Source organism: Panthera pardus, unplaced genomic scaffold (genome assembly GCF_024362965.1).
Source record: "Panthera pardus isolate Hobbes unplaced genomic scaffold, ASM2436296v1 HiC_scaffold_11, whole genome shotgun sequence".
NCBI classification, from domain to species: Eukaryota; Metazoa; Chordata; class Mammalia; order Carnivora; family Felidae; genus Panthera; species Panthera pardus.
The window spans coordinates 6,103,195-6,124,313 of NW_026526666.1; the positions used below are offsets into that span (position 1 = coordinate 6,103,195).

At 40.5% G+C, this 21,119-nt stretch overlaps 1 protein-coding gene across 1 annotated transcript in view; it reads left to right on the top strand.

Moving 5' to 3' along the window:
* Nucleotides 1-1,703: 1,703 nt before the first annotated feature.
* SPAG17 (sperm associated antigen 17) overlaps nt 1,704-21,119 on the top strand; it is a 200,298-nt gene continuing 180,882 nt past the window's right edge. Inside the window, exons 1-4 of the mRNA XM_053889321.1 lie at nt 1,704-1,805; nt 3,430-3,495; nt 4,311-4,451; nt 5,083-5,166. Of these exons, the coding sequence (XP_053745296.1) occupies nt 1,704-1,805; nt 3,430-3,495; nt 4,311-4,451; nt 5,083-5,166 (393 nt within the window). The remainder of the gene's footprint in view (nt 1,806-3,429; nt 3,496-4,310; nt 4,452-5,082; nt 5,167-21,119) is intronic.

Below are 21,119 nucleotides of genomic sequence, written 5' to 3' on the forward strand. Positions count from 1 at the left end.
GTCTATGTAATAAAAATATTTCTTCTGCTGGCCAACAGCCCACATTAACACTCTTTTGCTGATGGAGATCCAAGGCTCCTTTTGAAGGAAAAACCTGGTATGAGAAAGACGTTCACAAATCCCTGTCCCCTGGCAGTAAATCTACTTAACAAGAAGGTCATCTTTTCAGTGGAGTATCGACCTAAAGTACAGGTTTGCTTATCTGGATGGTGTTCAATAGCTCTGAAAAGAATTTGACTCCTCAAATGCCTCATCGGTTTTATTCGGGGCTTGTACATCTCCTCCAAATAAAAGTTGTGACAGTTCTTGGTTCATAGAGCTCGTCAGGATCAATCGGTACTAGGTAGCGGACCGTGGGAATCTCATGGCAGGTCTCTGAGGGCAGAAGGCCCCCTGACACAGGCCAGCTAAGGCAGAGGGAGAGACCACGTGTGTTGTGTGGCATTGCCATTCCCCTACCTGATTATTTGTGCTAATAGGAGGAAGCTATCACGTTCCCATGGGCCAAAAGCTAGTTTTCACTTGTTTTTGAAAGGGTTTTTGTAACTATCTTAGGAGGTAGGAATGCCGAAGTGAAATCTGGAGAGTTTGCCATATAGGAAAGGCAAGTCGTTATCAATCTACCCTGTGTGTCTGGGACAGTAGGTGCATGTGAGACAGCCAGGGTCGCTGCATTAACGTGAATACTTTGTCGCTTCGGAAGGCTGGGATGTCTGTGTTTGGGTTAAGACGCCCTGCTGCTAAGCTTCAATTAGGTGAGGCTGGTAAAGTAAATAGAAGGTAATGGATTGTGTCCATACATGACTTCATTCCATCCTTGGAATGACTTTATCGATAACTGCTGGAGGGCAAGACTCAGCTGTAGCTGTGTCCAGTATACCTCCAGGCAACAGAGAGCTGACTTTATTTGCTAAGGTGTTTGAGGTGTGCCCAGGCTAAAACCCCGGATCCTTCACCATCGGATACATCCAGTGTAGTTTTTCTAAGACGATGAATGCTTTCTTTGTCTAGGCGTATGCTAAGAGTTACCCCAAACTTCTTGAATTGTGTTAAACAAACCCTCCTACGGTGGCAGTTGGTCAGAACTCACCAGAGTGCGTGCTGTGTGTTCATTTCTCCCCTATGGTCTGTCAACATTTGTTTTCTCTGTACTCAATTTCTCTTGGTGCCCTGTGAACCCAAATTTAAGGACTGTGTTTAACGGCATGTTGGCGGGCGGGGGGGGGAATACGGGCGGAGGGGTGTTTTTAATAGCTTTTTACCAAATCTGTGTCCCATTTTTTCCAAAACAATTTCCTATTTCTAAAACTGCTGCCAGTTCATGGAAATTTGTAATCTACAGTTATCCTGAAGTCCCAAGAGAAAGATTCAGAAATGATCTCCACAGAGCATTGTTCATTTAAGGATTCTTCCTAATTAGACCCCAGGGCAATGACTTGCTTTTCATTAGTTGAATATTGTGCATTTCCTGACATGTCGCTGCCCCCTAGTGCAGCACGCTAGTGAGTGCATCCTTCTCTGCAGACATTCTTGATTTGCATTATTACTGTCTGATCAGTCCATTTCATGCTTACCTGGGTTCTGGCAATGTGATTAGACACTAATCCATGACTCAGATAAAGTCCTTCATGGGTCCCATTTTTCCAAACAGATCCTATTCCGGGAGCAGGAGTTTGGTGGGCTAGCGAGTGCAGATGAGAAAAATGGAGTTTCAGCTGGACTCTCCAGACCCCTTCCAGTGGAGAGACCGGGCCCAGAATTTTCAGCATAGTGCCATGAATCAGAGGAACAGATCTCGTGTTAAGGTGCATCCAGGGCAAAGTAAAGAACACTCGGCTTGGAGAGAGACAAGCTTAGGAAATTTCCTTAACCTCTTTGAGCCTTTGTAAAACTATCATCGATTCAAAAAAAAAAAAAAAAAAGTAATCTTAAGATGTCTTAAGGATTTACTACATCATCTATTTTTGAAGGTTTTATACACTTTAACATGTGATATAAATCTTCATCTATTATGTTTACTATGAATGAGGTAGCCATTAGGTGCAATTTAAGGATTATGCAAAGGCATTCTGACCCCAAAGGCTTGCTCTCAGAACCGTTTCAAAATGATCACAAAATTGTAAGCCACGTATGTGGTCTCCGTGCCAAAATGACCTTGAACAAGTTGTTTCACTTCGTTGGGTCTCTGTTTTTCCATCTATAAAGTATTAGTGCACCTATTTAAAGGGATTACTCAGGGATTCAATGAGATAACATATGCCTGGCACATGGCAGATTTCAATAATTGTTAGTTCCTTCCTCCTCCTCCTCCCTTATTTTTTTCTGGTCTGAAATAGTCAACACCTGCCTTTGACACCTGATACTAATGGGTAGATGGTGCCTAGATGGTGTACCGTGATGCCCTCTTTCTGAATTGTCCCCCAAAGAGTGGAGCGGCAGTCCTTCCTTGTCCCCATCAGCTTTCAAATATTGGCGAGGACATCTGCCCTGGGGAGGGGATAAGGTAGAGGTGGTCATTAAAATCTTCAGTGTCAGGAAGTATAACTGACAGGAAGCTGGGGGTATTGCCTGTTCAGGAACCGTGTACTTTCTTGTGAGAATAAAAGAGATTTTCCTTCTTTAATGATTATAGTTGCAGTGTTGACTGACTGGGGGAGCAGACAAGAGATAAGAAAGGCATCCAATGCGGGAAAGGTCATTTGGTGATAGTGGAATTTTTTTTTTTTTTTTGTCAAAAGAATACATTATAAATGTCATACCTACTTTGAAAATCAGAATATTAAAAAAAAAAAAAAAAAAAAAACAGATGCTCAGTCTTCCCATGGTGAATTAGCAAACAAACGAAAAAGGTCTTAAACCCAATATAACAGAGGCAAACACATCGAGCCACACCTACACGTACATATGCACACACACGCACATACTTTGTAGGTAAAATACACATTTTTCTGCTTTCATGTGTGGTTTTTGTTCTGAATGCAACATTGGTGGGTGTTGTTAGGTAGTTAGTAAGTTTCTGTGGAGAGAAGTAAGAGACCTTTAAGGATACTGATTATTCGATGCTAAAGAATTTGCACTGAGGTCTTTTCTCCCTCCTAAACCCTAGTTCTGTCATCACCCTGACCATGGACTGGACAGAAACCACAGAGCACCACAGAAAATTATGCAATTCATTAAATTTGTGTAATATCCTTTCACCTCATCGTAGACGTTGTTTTGGAATCCATCAACAAGAAGTTTTACTCTTTTTGAATCAGATTTCTAGAGCAGAGCTAGAGGGACGTTAGGTATTACCCTGTCCGAACTCCTTTATTTTATAAATGGGGGAAGTAAGGCCTAGAGAAGACACGTGGTTAGTGTGCCCCCCTTTATTGTTTATCTCTCTTTCCAAATGTCTTTATCAAGTTTGCTTCTTCCATCTCCCCATAGGATTGTGAGTGTGCAAAAGCACTAGACCTGGTGTGCCTGACCTTGACACCCAGCACCGCACAGTGGGTAATTCAGTGAATTCCATTTTTACTCTCCAGCCAGCTGCTTTTTCTCAAGAGAATTTATCATTATAATAGACAGAGAAAGGGATTACTGAATAAGAATATTGTAACATTTAGTAACATTTCTTTAAATTATTTGATGCAAATTTCATGTCCGAGTGTAATATTTTAGCCTATGTCTGGGAGTGGGGGGAAGTATTGTTTGTGAATTAGCAATGAGATTCTCGTGTTACATGAGGAGGAAAAGCTGTGTCCTAGTTCCGTGCTTTACCAAAACTTCAGGGATTAAATTTTTACCCCATATAAAAGCCCATTTGGCAACTCATTCAGTGTTACCCAATATTCAACAAGAGTTTATTGAGTTCCTACTATGCTCCTAGCACTATTTATAGTCTTAGGATGTATCAGAGAACAAAACAAAGATTTCTGCTTTCAAGATTATTTCTTAATATATATTTGTAACATGAAACTAACTATTTCTTCCTAATACCAAATTACTCTTGGACAGCATTCTTGTGAAAGCATGCCATTTTTAAAACGTTGTCTGCCTTAAAATTAAAGGTCTAGTTTCAAAAGAAAATGGGTTTTTTTGGTCGAGTTACATGAAATTTGGTGCAACACTGCCGCCTTGCGGCCACTTGAGTCAGAAATTTATACACACTATATACGCTCAACGCTTACCTTTAAGGTAGGGCTTAAAGTGAAAATTACCTTGTTTTTTTGGTGGAAGCCTTAGACACAAAACCTACCCAGGAGTATTTATCATTTAATTCCTTCTGTTTTTTTTTTTTTGTTTTTTTTTTTTTTTTTTTTGAACAGAATGATTGGAAGGGCTCCATCGCTTTTGTAGTTGGAAACCGGATTGAGGACGATCTTCCCATTCGAGCATTGACTCTTGCCGTCCAGGTCCCTCAGCGCAAATTCTTCAGTATCGTATCATGGCAAGACATTCTACAGCAGGTACCTGTCCCTTTCACCTCTAAGCCCCTTGAAGACTTTTTTTTTTTTTTTTTTTTTTTTTTTTGCCTAAAATAACAGAATAAATTAATAAACTAAATAAGACTTTCCTATTCTTGGGCTGTTGGGTAAATTTGGGTGGATTCTTTTAAACAAAATTTAGCTAGAATCAATGTGAACTGTTTAACCGGGAAGAATTAGTTTAGGCCCATGAATAGTGCCCTTTCTACACACATTCATTTGACCAAACCTCTGTAGCCATCCCAGACTCCCTGCTAGGCTCTTTGAGGAATTATCTATTTAATAAAAGATTGAATAATAAAAGACTAAACTATTTACTGTTGTAGGAAAGTCCATAACAAACCAGAAGAATTAAGTCTACAGAGAAGGCTAGCTGTCAGAGGTCAGAGAGGAATGACAACATAGGAAAGTCCTGGCAGGTGGTGCATATGCCTGTAACTACTAACAGCTTTACCAAAGTGCCTATAAATTTTTTACTTAATTAATGAATATCTCTTCCTTGCTAGGTTTCCCAACCCTTCAAGTCGCCTAAGTATTTGAAATTTACATATACCTAACTATTCTTTAAGTGCGCTTCTCTTGTTCGTCATAGATGAATTTGATTTTCTTACAGATCAATGAATCAAATGCCCTTCTTGGAACTACATCTAAGAAAGCAAAGAAACCTGTAGGCAATAGTGCTCCCTTATATTATGAGGTAGGTGAACATCTTTACTGAAAAGAGTTTTGTAATTTTTAGAAAATGAGAACTGAAGTGGTGATCTGATAGTCACTTTTTAAGAAGTTTTTAATTCATTCTTTGAAAGCAAGTTCTGGGTCCTCATTGGAGCTGCCTGAGGGCAGACACTTAAAAAAAATCTGCCTCCATTCTAACAAAATCCCTCTCTAGGAATAAAATTGTAGATTGTCGACACCATCCCTGCATCCAATTGAAGATTATAAATCAGAAGTTTTTATATTCAAAAGAGTTGGGTCATAACTTTTTCATGGTAATTATTAAGTGTGTGATGATATTAAAGGGAGCTGTGTTATTAGTGTATTACAAAGTATTAGTTTCACCAAAGGAACAATGTAAAAATGCCCCAGAAAGTGTTTCCTGTACAAGACAGAGACACAGCTGTTACAATTTTCCATCAGTTTGTGAAATTTGGGCACACTTCCATCCTACTTCAACCAACATGAAATAATGATAATTTTTAGATTAATGGTCCATTCTGTCCCTAGCAGATGCTTAACACAAAAGTCTGGCCTGGGTGACCATTGGGTTTATGCAAAGACTTAGAACTCATGCTCAGTACAAGGGGATTTCCTCTCCTGCTGCCTTGTTAATATCGAACTTACAGCTTACGAGAAGCTATAAAAATCCAGTGATTAATTAGAATATCACTTAAAATTTGTCAGGCACTGTTTTATGGCTCGTCAGACTGAAAGCATAAAGATTTTTGGATCTTTCTAAGACAAACTTGTTTGCACTTTATTTCAGTGATCTAATAAAGTTTTTATGTGTCTCAGGTCTTGGATGATTTCCTAATGGCCGCTTTAGTATTGCCTGAGTACTATCTGAACAAGTTTCATTGGATTTATTTACGCTTGACAGTACGGTGGATTTTACAACATTAACTCTTGCCATCCTACTCTTACTATCACGAAAAACTGATTCTGTGCTGTTGGAGTCAAATAACGCACGTTTCCCCTCCTTTTATGATGCTCTGGATGTGCGTGCTCCAGTGGAAACATTATGTGATACCTGGATTTAAAATATTGGAAGTTTTCTTCTGAAGTAGCCATAGAAAACCATGTCCAATTCTCAGGCCTGGGACCAATTAGCCCCCAAAGGACTCTTTCTTCTTCAAAGATGCTCAGTAAAAATCAGAGATGATAACAGGCCAGTTTTGATGTCTAATCTGGACAGACATTTTGACTTGGATGTGGGATAGCACAATGTTACAAATCCAGAGTTCAGTTAGAAAGCCATTCCTCTCCAATATGTGCTGTGGCTCTGGGTTGTGAATCCTTCACTCAGGGGAGGTCCATTTCACATCTGGCTCTGCCACATTCTTCCAGTGGAGCATTTGGGCACTAAGCCTCCCACACCCCCACACATACCCTTTTCTGAATGGTTCCAGAAGAAAAGGGAAGGGAGAATGAGCACCACAGAGATTGGCCCTTGGGTATACCAGACATGCATCAACTCCAATTGCTTCAGTAAAAACAGATATAGAACATGAAACAAACTCAGGCTCTTGATCAGCGTCAGCCGAGGACAGAATGCACATCGGGAGAAGAGGGCACATTTCCAATCTCAGTCCCTTCACACTTAGGACATGTTCAGAAACTCTGTCACTTGGTACCTCACCCCAAGTGAATTGAGAAGCTGCAGGCCGTGTCAACTGAGAACTCCAGGGTAGTTGTGAGCGGTGACCATGAAAGAGGCGCAGAAGCCAAACTCTTTTGGGACTTGTGTTTGAGGCTTATGAGTCTATTTCTGCTTGAAGTCTTGCACAATCTGTAGCAACTAGGACACATGGCACAGGTCAACTCCCCAGGAGCCTCTTTGGGGAGTTTTTTCTCAAAAGAAACTCAGCAATGGGGAAGAAAAGGTCACCTAAGAAAATCACTTATGTGACATGTGATATCCATAGAGTTGTGTCTCCTCCATTTTGGAAGGAGAACTCAAGGTAGACACTATGAAGACCATCCACTTACGTTTACTTCTATTGGTAGGATACCCTCATTGGCCTTAAATCAGAGCCTAGTTGTTCTCACTTTAAACATGGTTCTGACCAGTTTGGCTTTCTGGTTTCCTTGCCTGCAGTCAATTAGGAGCAGCAAATTAAAGTGAAATGTCACCACAGTGCAGTTCATCCATGAGTAGTAAAATAGCGTCAGAACCACATTACATATTTCCAATAACGACTTGCGATGTCTGGGCCAGCAAAGACCACATTCCTAAGTGATTTGCTCAGGCTTTCACTTGGATGGCTTGGTGTTGTGTACACACAGCCTCATTTTGAAATTGTGTAATTTCCCCTGAAACTTTAGAGTTCATCGAGCCATAGTATTGTATATATGAGAGAGTCTTTATTTATAAACCACAGTTCTTTGAAAATGTGCTTAGATTTGTGCTAATGTAATTCCACAGAGACATAGCTACAGCCCATTTGTTCGTTCACCATCTCTTGTCGGAAACCATGTTCTGCTCTATCAGGAACTATTCTAAGGACTCTTCTGGGAATGGGAAAATGTTCACCTTTGTGCATAGTCTCAGGGATGTTAGCTATTACTTTATTATAGTAGTAGTATATTATTATTTAATATCATTATTTAATAATGATGATGAAAATGATGATGATCCCATGCACTGGCCTTACATACGAACATACTTTCTAGCTTGTAATCCTATTTGAGGATGCGGACTTCTATGAAAATGGATATACAGATATTGTCTGTATTATATAATGACAAGTTCTACCAAATAGTGGCATTTTACCAAATACCAAACAATTAACAACTACATTCTTGTTCAACACTAGGGGTTTAAACACTATCTAGACAATGGGTGGTGGGGAGAGATGAATATTATAAAGACTGTAACTTCAAGAAGCTTAAGGATTAGTTATGGGGAAAAGGGGGGAAAATATATCCTAACACACAATAAATGGTCAACAAATGCTTATTAAAAGAGTGAACAATACAGTGCATCGAAGTCCCTAAGAGACAGATGAAGTGTCATGGGCATTCAAAGGAAGATGAGCTTACCATTAGCTACTGTGGGGTGATGGGTGAGATCTAGAGGAGCCTTGTGGAGAAGGTGGTGTTGGGAGGGAAAGCAAGCGTGGCTACTTTTGATCTTGAACATATATTATGCCAATTAACCCATATCACAATTCTAAAAGGAAATGTAAATATCCCCATTTTACAGATGGGGAGATGAAGGCAGAGAGAAGGTAGGAAGTTTACTAATTAGAATAGTGAAGAACTTGAGTTTGGCCATAGTTAAGTACATAGCCTCAGGTTGTTCCTCTTTACCACAAACCTGGTACTTTTCCACTGGGCTCAAATCTGTCCACCCTCGGATAGTAGGTCCTGGCGGTCTTGACATAAGTAAAGGCATAGGAGAGGGAGAAGAATGAATGTGTGATAAATTTGTAATTAGATGGTATAAGATATACTCAGTAGGAAAGGGAAATCCTATACGTATTTGAATTACAACTTTAAAATCCTGAATATGGATATCTATGAGGAAATATTTCAAACACTCCATAGAATCCATGCTTTAAGATACACTCTTGGACTTAAATTTGTTTACTAAATGTGCACAAATATTTGGCTGCATGTGTCTGTTTTATGGCCCACATAGAGAATCTGACTTGTTCATTTGCAGGTTTATTCAGTCCTGACCAAAACTAAAGAGGAAAATATTAAGGATCATTCAAAGCTAGGTGCAGTGTTCCCTATGAGAGAGGTCTATGCATACCTGCAAAGATTCTCCCACCTGCAATTAAATCTGAGACACAGTATGTGTGCATTATAAGAGATGCACAAATTTTGGACTTTGACTTTGTGACTTTGATAAATTAGGAAGAAAAAAACTACCAATTGGACAGGTTTTTTTTTTGTTTTAACTTCTCTGAAATCTGGGTAAACTGTCTTAAAAGTTTTAGATTCCATCCCACGGGTGTCTTTATTTTGTAATGGTGAATATCATACCTTCTACCTAGAAATGAGCGTCCATCCACACATCCAGTGTTTGCCTGCCTGTGTGACTTATTTGGAAAAAACAAATGAGGTCACCACAAAATTTTTTAAAAAACACAAAAGTTTGCTGAAACAAAAAAGTATCTATAAAGAATAAAAGTATTTATGGCCTAGTTGGTGATTGGCTTATTTTAAAAATTGATCAATTCTATACAACAAAGATCCTGGACAATTTGCAAGATTATGTAATACAGTGTGATTTTATGAACACAAATAATTATTAGTTTTCCTCTTTACTCCTATCGGTAAAAAAAAATAATAAGACCTTATTTTTTAACTCATAGGTTTTAATTAAAATATTTTTATGGGCTTTTCTATTGGGAGATCATTCTGAGAGATCATTGAATATGGGAAGATTTGTTTCTGATGTTAGATTTGAAAGTAATGAATCAAATGCTGTTAAAAAATATATGGGTTGCAAATTTTATACATAAAGATCTAATTAGTTTCATCACGTTTTTAAGATAGTTTGCTGGTATATTGGATTAGTATCCCCAGATGTAATAATTTCATTTTGTTGGTTCCTATTTCTATGTGTGTAGATATATTCTTCGGCTCTTTCCCGAACGCGTATTCATAATAATTCACAAGTAAGAACACAGACTTAATTATAATCCAGTTGCCTCCCTTGTCCACATTTCTAATAGGAAACTCATTCCTTTGACAGTGCTTCAAATTAACAGTCTATTCAATGGAATTGGAAGCCCTTATTTTGGGGGGGGGGGGTGGCCCTTGTCAGAATGAAAAATGGAAAACTCATGCTTCAGAGATAGAAACAAATAATATGTGAAAACATTTAAGAGGTTTGAAGTTATTAAAATGGCAGATCTACTGGGAACAGAAAGCAGTATGTCATGGAAGAAACGAAGGAAAAGGGAGTCAGGAAGCATTCTCTGGCCTTTTCAATCCTGCGTTTTAAAACAAAACAAAAAAATTCAGGAAGAATTGGAAGGTAGCCAACCTAATGCCGTTATTTCATAGAGCTTAGGGATACACCAGGAAATTACAGGCCAGTTAGTTTAACTTCACTTGTAGGGAAAGTATTAAAAACTGCTGCAGGAGATCAAGTAAAAAGATGCTTAGAAAAGCACAGCTTGATTAAGGCAAGCCTGGCCAGCGTGGTTTTCGGAAAGGGAAGGTCATGTCTTAGGAACTTGTTGAAATTCTTTGAAGCTGTTATGGCCAGTACAGTCTTCAAAGAATACAGCGAGGCCCAGGATCTGCGTATCTTTTCCGTTCCACGCCAGTCCTTGAGGGACGCTTGCAGAACGTGGCCCACATCAGGGCCTCGGTGCCCCGAGTTTCGAAACCACTATCAAAATAGTAGAAAATAACCTCCGATGGAACATTTTTAAAGCTGGAACCAATTAATACAACCTGATATTTATAAATGTAAAATAAAGACTTGGAACAAAATTTAGGAATATTGAGCTGTAACAAAGAAGTACTACATTGGGACTATAAAAACAATCTGGGGAGTTACTGTGCCAAAATCTGGGCTTTGGAGGCATTTCTCGCCCGAAGAAGGGAAAATGACGAGAAGTCACAGTGCTAGAAATGGTTGTAGGGGAAAGAGTTATGAAGAGTCACAACCAAATGAATTTTGTCAAGATGGGAAAAGGAGCCGTCAAATGTGTTAACAACCCCGGGCCTCTACAGTCCCGGAGAAGGCCAGAGCGGCCCAGCGGAGAAAGTTTAGTTGAGGCTAGTCAGTGAGGGGGTGGAAGTTCATGGCCTCCATTGCCTCAGGAATGGGTTCCTAGGGAGTGAATATATTTGCCTCTCAGATTGGAAACCTGGAGTTCTGTTTTCAAAGAAAAGCACAACTCAAGCAAAGGCGTTGGAAAGCATCCAAATCATGCCCCCCAGCTCTTTTCCACCCTGGGGCACAGGCGGCTGGCCAGGCCCATGCGTTCCAGGAGGAGGCAAGTAGTAGTCCCTGGTGAGGAGTGGAATCAGAAGCTGAGGCCCCTGGGATTCAGCAGCAGGAAACATACACCATCCAAGTGCCATCCAAGTGATAGAGACGCTGGTAGGACCTTCGGTCCATGGGAGAACTTCCAGACAAGACAAGAATCTAGTCGAGAATTCCAGGACATAGATCTCACTGGAGAAGAAGCCACAAGAACAAAGCAAGGTTCAGCTTGTGTGAAGGGCAGCCATCACAGTCTTAGCTGGGATGGATTCTGGAACTCCCCCAACACTCTACATTCCACGCCCACCATGATTGGAAGGATGTCAGGGAGGGAATCAGAAAGACTATATCATTCTAGTCCTGTACCTAAGACTGTGAATAATCTGTCTTTATATATGGCAATAATAATAGTTATGATTTATTGACTCCTTCGTTTATTCCAAGTCTCATGTGCTTGGTGCTTCACATGTATTAGCTAACCTAATCTTCTCAACAGCCTGCCAGGAGGTACTTACAAATGGTGAAAGTGGAGCCTCAGACAGGTTGAGTAACTCAGTGACTCAGAAGCCTCTGTCCCCTCTGCTTGTATCACATAAAAATCGAGGATAAATAGTTGAGATTCTGCAAGTGGTTGTTGTGGTTTAACATTTCTTGAATACGAGCTACTGTTAGCAATTAGAATTAAGCTCTAAAGCTCTCAGTCATTCTGTGATATGTTTACTGCTCTTCCTGCTGCTCAGGCAAAAACACTGGTATATCTGTATGTGACAAAGCTGCCAAACAATTTTAGTCCTATTTTTTTTTTTTTTTTTTTTTTTTTTTTGAGCCACACTGATGAGTAGCTCCTGCCCAAATGTTTGGAGCAACTGGGACTTCTAATTCTTACAGTTTAGATTTATATGATAAAGGTGACTAAGTCTTTCCTTTGGGAGAAGGAGGATGGAAGGATGGGAATTGAGAGGGAAGTTAATACATATATATGCATTAGAGATAAAGGTGTGGAAAGAAAGGGACCTGTCTGAAATCCTACACGATTTAGTGAGAGTGAATTTCATCTCCCAGAGTGCCTTCTGCTAGCTTGGTGAGACATGTACTTACTGGTTAGATGCGCTGATCCAGACCAGTCTGCCTGGGCTCATGCTCTGATTCCACCACCTCCTGGCTATGGGATCTTGGGCAAGTTCCTCTAACTCTGTTGTACCTGTTTTTTCCTCTGTAAACTCAGCGTCCATGGTGGTATCCGCCTCACCGAGCTGTAGTGGTGATAAAATGAGATCGCAAATATAAAATACGTAGCATAGTCCCTGTCCTACAGTAAGTGTCCATTAAAGTGTAGCTAGTATCGTTTATTATTATTTTTTTAATTTCTATTCTCAGTCATCGTGAATGTTGGAGTTTTGGACTTCAGGAAGCATGAAAGAACTAGAAACGTCTGTGAGCAGGGTGTTTTATTTTTAATTTTATTACAGTGAAAAACACATAACATCACATTTACCATCTTAATTATTTCTAAGTGCACAGTTTAGTGGAGCTCAATGTACTCACATTGTTGTGCAACCAGTCTCCACAACCTTTCATCTTACAGAACCGAAACTTTATATCCAGTAAACATCTCCCCCTTCCCCACTTCCCCTAGGCCCTGACGGCCATCAGTCTACTTTTTTATTTTTTCTATGAGTTGGACAACTACAGATGCCTCATAGAAGTAGAATCACATAGCATTTGTCTTTTTGTAACTGGCTTATTTCACTTTGCATAATGTCTTCAAAGTCCATTCATACTGTTGGATATGTCAGAGTTTCCTTCCTTTTCAAGCTGAATAATATTCCATGGTATGTATGTATAATATTTCACTCATCCATTCAACCATGGGTGGGCTCTTGGGTAGCTTCCATCTCCTGGCTATTGCGAATAATGCCGCTATGCCATAACTTTGGTATGCAAATTATGAGCATGTTTTCAGCAAGTGGAATACAATTAATACAAGGTAAGTTAATCACTAGGTGAATGAAGAGAAAAAAAAGGCAAACTAATGGTCAAAGGGTATTTGGGTTGGGGCGCCTGGGTGGCTCCATCGGTTGAGCGTCAGACTCACGACGATCTCACGTCAGGCTCAGGTCACGATCTCACGGTTCGTGAGTTCGAGCCCCGCGTTGGGCTCTGTGCTGACAGCTCGGAGCCTGTAGCCTGCTTTGGATTCTGTGTCCCCCTCTCTCTCTGTTCCTCCCACGTTCGTGCTCTGTCTCTCTCTGTCTCAAAAATACATAAACATTAAAAAAAAAAAAATCAAAGGGTATTTGGGTTATTCCATTATACTAGTCTTCGTGGCCATGATGGAAACTAATACACATTCTTCTTCTTTGTTATGTCATGTAATGGATAAATATGACTGAACACCCTGAGGGATAAACAGCAGTAGTAACCATTTCTAAAATAATAATTATAATAACAACATCTCACATGTAGATAAAAAGAAGGATTTCAAGACTCTTTCATTATATCTTCACACCTTCATGTGAGCTGAACCAAATAGCCAGTAGTATCTCCGTAGTGTAAACGGGAACATGGAAACATAGGAACCTTAAATGATTTGTTCCCTGTCGCCAGCCAGAGCTAAAATGAGTGTCAGTCCTCCTGATTCATAGTCCAGGGCGCCACTCCACACCCAACAGAAAGCAAGCCTCACTCATTAAGAATTTCTTGTTGATTCTTGTATTTTCCACAAGACAATTTTAGACAGTTTATAGATACAAAATTTGTATTTTGTTAAACAGATATTTAATGTGCATTAAAAATAAAAATGGAATACTGACTTACAAAATCCCCAACTCCGTGGCTTAGGATAGAGCTCAATTTTTTTTTTTTTACTTGCTTTAAAGTTTAGAGGAAAATATTAGTTGCCTAATACAGGTGGTACCCAGCTTTGGCTAAATCATCAAGGGATGTTCAATGACCAAGGTTTAGGAAATGCACAAATATTTGAGCATCTATTATGCACCAAATCTATGACTGAGTTTGCCTTGGTGAATAAAACAGATATAATTCCCTGCCCTCGCACAGTTTACATCCAAATAAAGGCAGGAATTAAGCAAAGCTCAAACAAGCAAACAAATGTATGCATGATTATGAACTGGGACCATTGCTTTAGATCAGAGAAAATGCTTTAGACTGATTGGAGATGACCTGGGAGACAAAAAGGAGCCAACTGGAAAGAGTAGGGGAGACTATTCAGGCAGAGTGGGAAGCAGATGCAAAGAACCTGAGGCAGAAAAGGAAAGGGAAAGATGTTGGCCTGTTAGAAGATCAAGAGGCCACCGAGCCTGGAACCTGGAATGTGAGGTAGAGAGGAGCAAAGGTTGGACCTTCGGGCACTATTGGGTCCTTGTTAGGAAAGAGTTTGCATTTTTACCTCATAGGAAATGGGAAGCCATAAAGCCCTTTAAAGGGGGAAAGTGACACAATCTTGAGTTCTTTTTAAAAGAACTGTTTTCCCTGACTTAGTAGAGGCTAAAGTCTGGGATTGTGATGCCTCCCATTTTGGTTTTCTTCTTTAATATTACTTTGGCTCTTCGGAGTCTTTTATGGTTCCATACAAATTTTAGAATTGTTTGTTCTAGCTTTGGGAAGAATGCTGGTGCAATTTTGATTGGGATTGCATTGAATGTGTAGATTGCTTTGGGCATGGAGGAAGGTACTTGTTGGGATACAACGGGGTGTTGTATGGAAACCAGTTTGACAGTAAAGTATATTTAAAAAAAATAAAAATTAAAAGTTTTCCCACTGCTAAGTGAGGGCCAAATTGGGATGGGGCAGGAAGCAAATGTGGGGGTGAAGAAAACGCTTAGGAGACCCTGGAAGTATCCAGGTGGAGACAGAGAGTGCAGACAGATTGGAGGTACGTTTAGGGGGAAGGCTCGGCAGCAGGGCCCCAATGTGAGAGGTGAGGGGTGAGGGACAAGTACGCATCAGAAGAGACTCCAAAGTCCTGGCTTGGGAAACTGCACGGAAATACCTTCTGATATAGAGAAAATTGGAGATTAAATTTTGGGGAAGTTTGAAAGGACCGTTTGGGATAGGTTAACTTTGATACTGTAAGAGAGATATCTAGGAAGGAGATATCAAAAAGGAAAGCAGATGTTTGAGTCTTCTTTCCCTTTTCGTGTCCTCACATGCCTAGCTTGGTGATGGTGCGTAGTCAGTGTGGAAGAAGTGCTTTTGGTCTGAAGAGCTCGCTTCTTCAGGCAGGGCTGGTGAGGGTCCCTTATAGAGGCAACGAGGCCAGTAGAGCACAGCCCATCTCGGCAGTGCTCCCGGGTACCAGCACTTCCCGGCCCTTCCATCCTCCCTGGATGGGTTCCATGTCCCCCATAGTGGTTTCCTACCTGTGGCTGTCAGCCCAGTGGTTTACAGCTGTGCTTGTATGTGTGTGATTTGTGATGTCAATATTTGTTTGCTATAAATAAGCTCCAGAAGAGTTTGAAAAACCAATGCCCCGGAATCCCCTCAATCCATCCCTCTTCCTTTTGAATTTTCCTCTCTGTCAGTCTCTCACATCACCCTGCACTAGCCCTCTGCTCACTCAGCAGACATTGACCGAGTTTTTGTTGTACGCTGGGTAACGGATGCAAGATCGAACTCAACCCTGTCTCTGACCCCCAGAGCTCGTAGTGGATAATTGTGTAAACAACGTATTTGTTTCCTGCTATTTCATTTTAATACCTTGTAGCCAGTTTGATGTGAGAGTTACATATTGAATCCCCGGTTATAACTGAGTCTGTTCTTCATTGAGCCCTGTGGCTGACACTACTCATTGTTCACAACTTCCAGCCAAAAGGGTAATGGTCCCCTAGACAGGGTATTTTGGAAAGAGGAGAGCAGGAGGGTAGGACACACCAAAATAGTCAAAGATGCAACAAAGATACAGAAAGCCTGTTCCCTTAGAGGCAGAGAAAGTATTGCTGGAATTGAAGTATGGTAACAATTTTCATGTTTCTACGTGTCTTTAATATGACTTCTATTTCTGAAAATCTTACTCTTTCCTCGATCTTTGGTTGCAAGGAAAGGAAGAAGAAATGCCAAACTAAAGGGGCAAGAATTCACTATTAGAAATTCATTTATATTTCTTGAAAAGCTACTGTGCGTATTAAATACTCAATGAATATCTGAGTGAATGAATTTCAGATAGATATTTACATATTAAAAGTGCTCCCATTCTTCTGTTTCACAAACACGATCAGCCAAAAACAGCCCTCAAACCTTGTTAAGTAGCAAGATCATGTAAGTTCCGAACAACGTGTCCTCTGTATTACTTCAAGAAATGTATAAAATATATGTCATTGCAAATTTAGTATTTTGAAACATAGGAAACCAATCCTATAAAAATCCTTACCAAGAAAAAGTGAAGTTGTTCAATAAACCCCTTCCTTTAAAACTTTCGTATTTCAACTTCATACTTACTTGGATTATAATGTGCATAAGCATTTGAAATCTATAGAACTGTGATGGTGACCAGAAATGCCCTGCATAGTGCCCTGTACTGCCCCCCCACACTCCCAAACTATTAAGTTTATCATTATCCTGATTCTGATTAGCCTTTATCAAGAATTTACACCGAAAAAAAAAAAAAAAGAATTTATGTAAAAAGACAGACTCCCTCTGGCCTCACTCATTCATCAAGAAATCTTTAATTAGATTATCTTATTTGTCAGAAAGAATAACCAAGTATTTTAGTGATTCTGAAATTTTTTAATATTATCCTTTTATTTATCTCGGGAGCTACAGAGAAGCAGAGCAGAGTCTGATAACCTGTGACTTTATCACAGGCCATGACCACTGGCCTCTGTGAGGAGGCGGTGCTGTCCTGTGCGCTCAGAGATTCACGTGAGGAATATCACTGAAAAAGGAAAAGGATAGATCCTATCTGGATTTAATGCAGGGGGCCAATATATTACTTTTTGTAACTAATAAAATTTCAAGGACTGACAGCAAATTTCTGATTTGCTTTTCCCCCAGTAACATGTCTGCTTTGAATTATGCAGAAAGAATTCTTCTTCCTGCCAACTTGTTTCAATTCCCTGTGCGAAATCATCCACAGAACATTGTCAGAGGTTTCCTATAGAAGTTCATTTCAGGATTCCTCAATCAGTGGGAGAACACACACACACACACACACACACACACACACACACAGTCCTTTTCCCCCTGTTTTGGAGTAAGCAAAGGAAAATGTATTCCATTGGTAAGGACTGTGTCTGGTGCTTTCCCTTTCTGAAAGCAGAGACAAGGATTAGTCATCAGATGAGGGAAAGACGTTTTCGCTCTCACCCCCGGCCAGCGTCCTGTTTTATGTATGCAGGCCCGCCCTGTGTGTAGGTGGAGTAGGCAATTGCCGTGTGATGTGATTTAAGAGGTGCTGGAAGTCCTGCCTGTCCAAAAATAGCCCCCACAGCCGCCTGTTGAGTTCAGGCACAGTGTCCATAAAACCCCAGTTTAAATGAAATGAAACTGCATTTTCAGGCTGTTAACCCCTTACATCCGTTATCCCATCAGCATGCCTTTATTTATCGGAGATAAAAGTTGGACCCTGGGGGGGATGTCCCTGCATAGGGAGAGCAGGGGACGGGCTCGGCAAGGTCCAAGACTTCCGGGAATGGGACAAGAGTCACCCACCGTCCCCAGAAGCAATTTCTGCATAACCATGATTGAGTTCGTTGGAACTACACCTCTTCCACATCCATTTGGTCAGGGAGTCTGTCTTTTTTGAATCACTGTTGGATGGAAGATGACATTTTCTCAAACAGGCAATGTTCTTTGCTGCGACCCTTAAAGAAGGCAAGAGTAACAACAGCTCACATTTGGAAAATGCCTCTTTGAGTACAAAATCCTTTCACACGCCATGTCAGATCCGATCCCGACAACAGCCTTGTGAGGTGGACTTAACATCTGACTCTTCTCAGGTGGCAGATGGGGAGAGTCTCAAAGATGTTAAGTGACTTGCCCCACCGCCAGGAGGCAGCTAGTAACGGCAGAGCCCCGCGTTGGAACCCAGACATTCTGACTCCAAATTCAAGGATCACTCTGTTAACTTCAAGTTCCTGGAGACACAGCCCCTGTAGTCAAGGAGATGATGGTTGAGTGTAATGCACTTAGTGACTCACCTAGACAAAAAAGCAAGCTCTAGGAGTTTGTTCTAGTGGTATTCCTGAGGAAGTGTTTCCCCTTGTCCTAACGTTTCTAAAAGCACTGTGCCAAATGCAGGCTTCTGCAGCACACATTCAGCCTCAGAAATTTGAGTTAGGTTTTATCAGGCATTCACATCCTTGTCCAGGCAACAAACATCTCCCAGCTAGAATACTGACTGCTTTGCGCAAAGCTCTAAAACACAACAATAAGCCAAATTAGATAGGGGAAATAAAAACATGAATTGGTGGAAGTTAACTTAGAATTTTCTCTAGAAGCCCTTGGGACTTAGGGGTTTTCTGAGACTTGATAAAAAGTGGGGGTAGAATCGGATAGGCATTATGAAGTGACTGTGAAGTCTAGGATTTCTACTTTGCTCCGTAGCTGAGCACACATGGCTCTATTTCTTTACAGTTTTGTACTAACTCTAGCCATTATAACACTCCATTCACTTTATACTCCTCTGCCGGTAAGTGCAAAGTGCACTGGGTTGAATAGAATTATGTAAAGTTGAGACTTAGATGTTTCCATTTATTAGCCAAATAACCCTGTTCAAATTCCATCTCTTTTATGAAGTCTTCTTGGATTCTCCTAGGCAAAATTCATCTCGCTAAGTTATATTGTGGGTGGGCATGAGCATGAGAAGTCATGTGTTATGCCTCACTAAAACCCCAGTGCTCTAGGCTAGCCACCCTAAACTATTGTGATCACATATCCTATCAGTTAAAAAAAATTGAGCAATTATTCCATATACAGTGTGGGTGTATGTATACAGAGAGAAAGAGGTAAAAGTGTGTAAGAATACAACATCGTTGAACATCCTCAAAAATACAAATTCAAAAGGAAGACATAAAAATATATTGAATCAGGAGTTCTAATAATTTCCCCCTTCCTGGAAGATAGTCTTGTATGTGGCCAGAGATACATTTGGAGACCAAAACCACTGATTTGAACACATTGGTGGCACACAACAAACGTTTGTGTAATGGGTACATGAATGAATGAACCCTCTCCTATACCCACAGTCTCTTTGGCATATTAGGCATTGTCCAGGACACCGCTTTCTAAATTAGCGACCTCGAGCCACTCACTTATTTGCTTTCCCGGTCTTTGAGCACACTGGCTTGGTGAGAGGAGGTTCCGGCTTGGTGTCAGCCCACACTCACCTGTTGCAGGGGACCCTTTTACAAGGCACAACCTGTATAATGCCTGTGAAGGTCTGTGTGATTTGCGTGCTGATTCTTTCATTCAGCGTGTGCACTTTATCCATTGTTCACCATGCACCTGTCACAGAGTTAATGCCAGCCTTCAACCTGGAAAACAGATATGGAAATGAGCAATTCTGTTACCATATGATAAAAAGGAAGTTTAAAAAAGTGTGATGAGTGCACAGAACAATGCCTAAATCTTCCTAAAATTTTGAGGGGAAAGGCTTTAGGAAAAGAGCTTGAAAGCCGAATGGGGAATTGACCAAGTAAGGAAGGAGTGGGAATTCTAGGTAAAGGAATCAGCTCCTTCAAAATCATGCAGACCTGGGGTGCCTGGGTGGCTCAGCCGGTTAAGCATCCAACTAACTCTTGATTTTGGCTTAGGTCATGATCATAGGGTTCATGGGATTGAGCTCCAGGACAGTGTGGAGCTTGCTGGGAATTCTCTCTCCCTCTCTCTCTGCCCCTCCCCCACGTGCACCCACCCCCCATCTCTCTCACTCAAAATAAATAAATGAACATTTAAAAAACAGAACAAAATCATGCAGACCTAGGATGCTACAGCATGACCAATGAAGTATAACTGAAGTCGAAGGAGCAGCCAGGAGAGAGACTAGACAGGTGCATCAAGGACAGGTCACACAGGGCTTGGCATTCCCCGCTGAGAAGTGTGTATAGTTTATCGTGAAGGTGTGGGGGCCACTGAGGAATTCTGAGCTGGGAAGTAATATGAGAGGTAGAGATGTTAGTGTCAGTGTGCGGGAGGGAGCATTCTGTGGGAGGTTGGAGGGGTGGCATGGTTAAAAACAGTCCACTGCCGTATAGCATTTGCATTGTGTATATACTTTACCAGCTGTTCTATCATAAAGGCAATGCAGTTTAAATGTAGAAAATCTGGAGAATGTAGGAAAAGCATTAGTCCATATAACAGCAGGGAGGGAGTATGGAATTAAAAATTATCTATAGAATATTCCATCATTCAGAGATGTAGCCTTCTTTTTAAAAATGGGAATGATATTATATATGCTTTCTATCATATCCTTTTCTCATATTATGACATGAGCCTTTCTCTAAATCCATATTCAGTGTCTGTATAATAGAAAGCATATCTCTATTCAATAACTCACTTAACCACTCCCCCTTTTCTTCTTTTGCTAAATTTAGACTGTTTACCAACAGTTATGACTCTGATTGTTTCCTTATGAAAAATTTCAAGAAGTGGAATTACTGAGTCAAAATATATCAATCTTTTTAAAGCTCTTGACACATACTGTCAAAATGCATTCGAGACAATTTGTGCCAATTTACATTCCTTCTAACAGTTCCAGTTGAACCACACCCTCTTCAACACGGTATTTTTTATCTTAGTCTGTTTGATAAGCAAAAATCGTAACGTCAAACACTTAATTGTGTTTTTATTGGCTATGTTTTGTGAGTATGGAATTCATCAGAATGAAATGATTATGTAATTCTATTTTCAGATATCTTCTGATAGTGGGAGGGGACCCTCTATTGTCTAAATTCAGAATGGGGAATATTTGCTTTAAGTGATTTCCAAACAGATTTCAGGTGCTGTGAGGGATAAAAGAA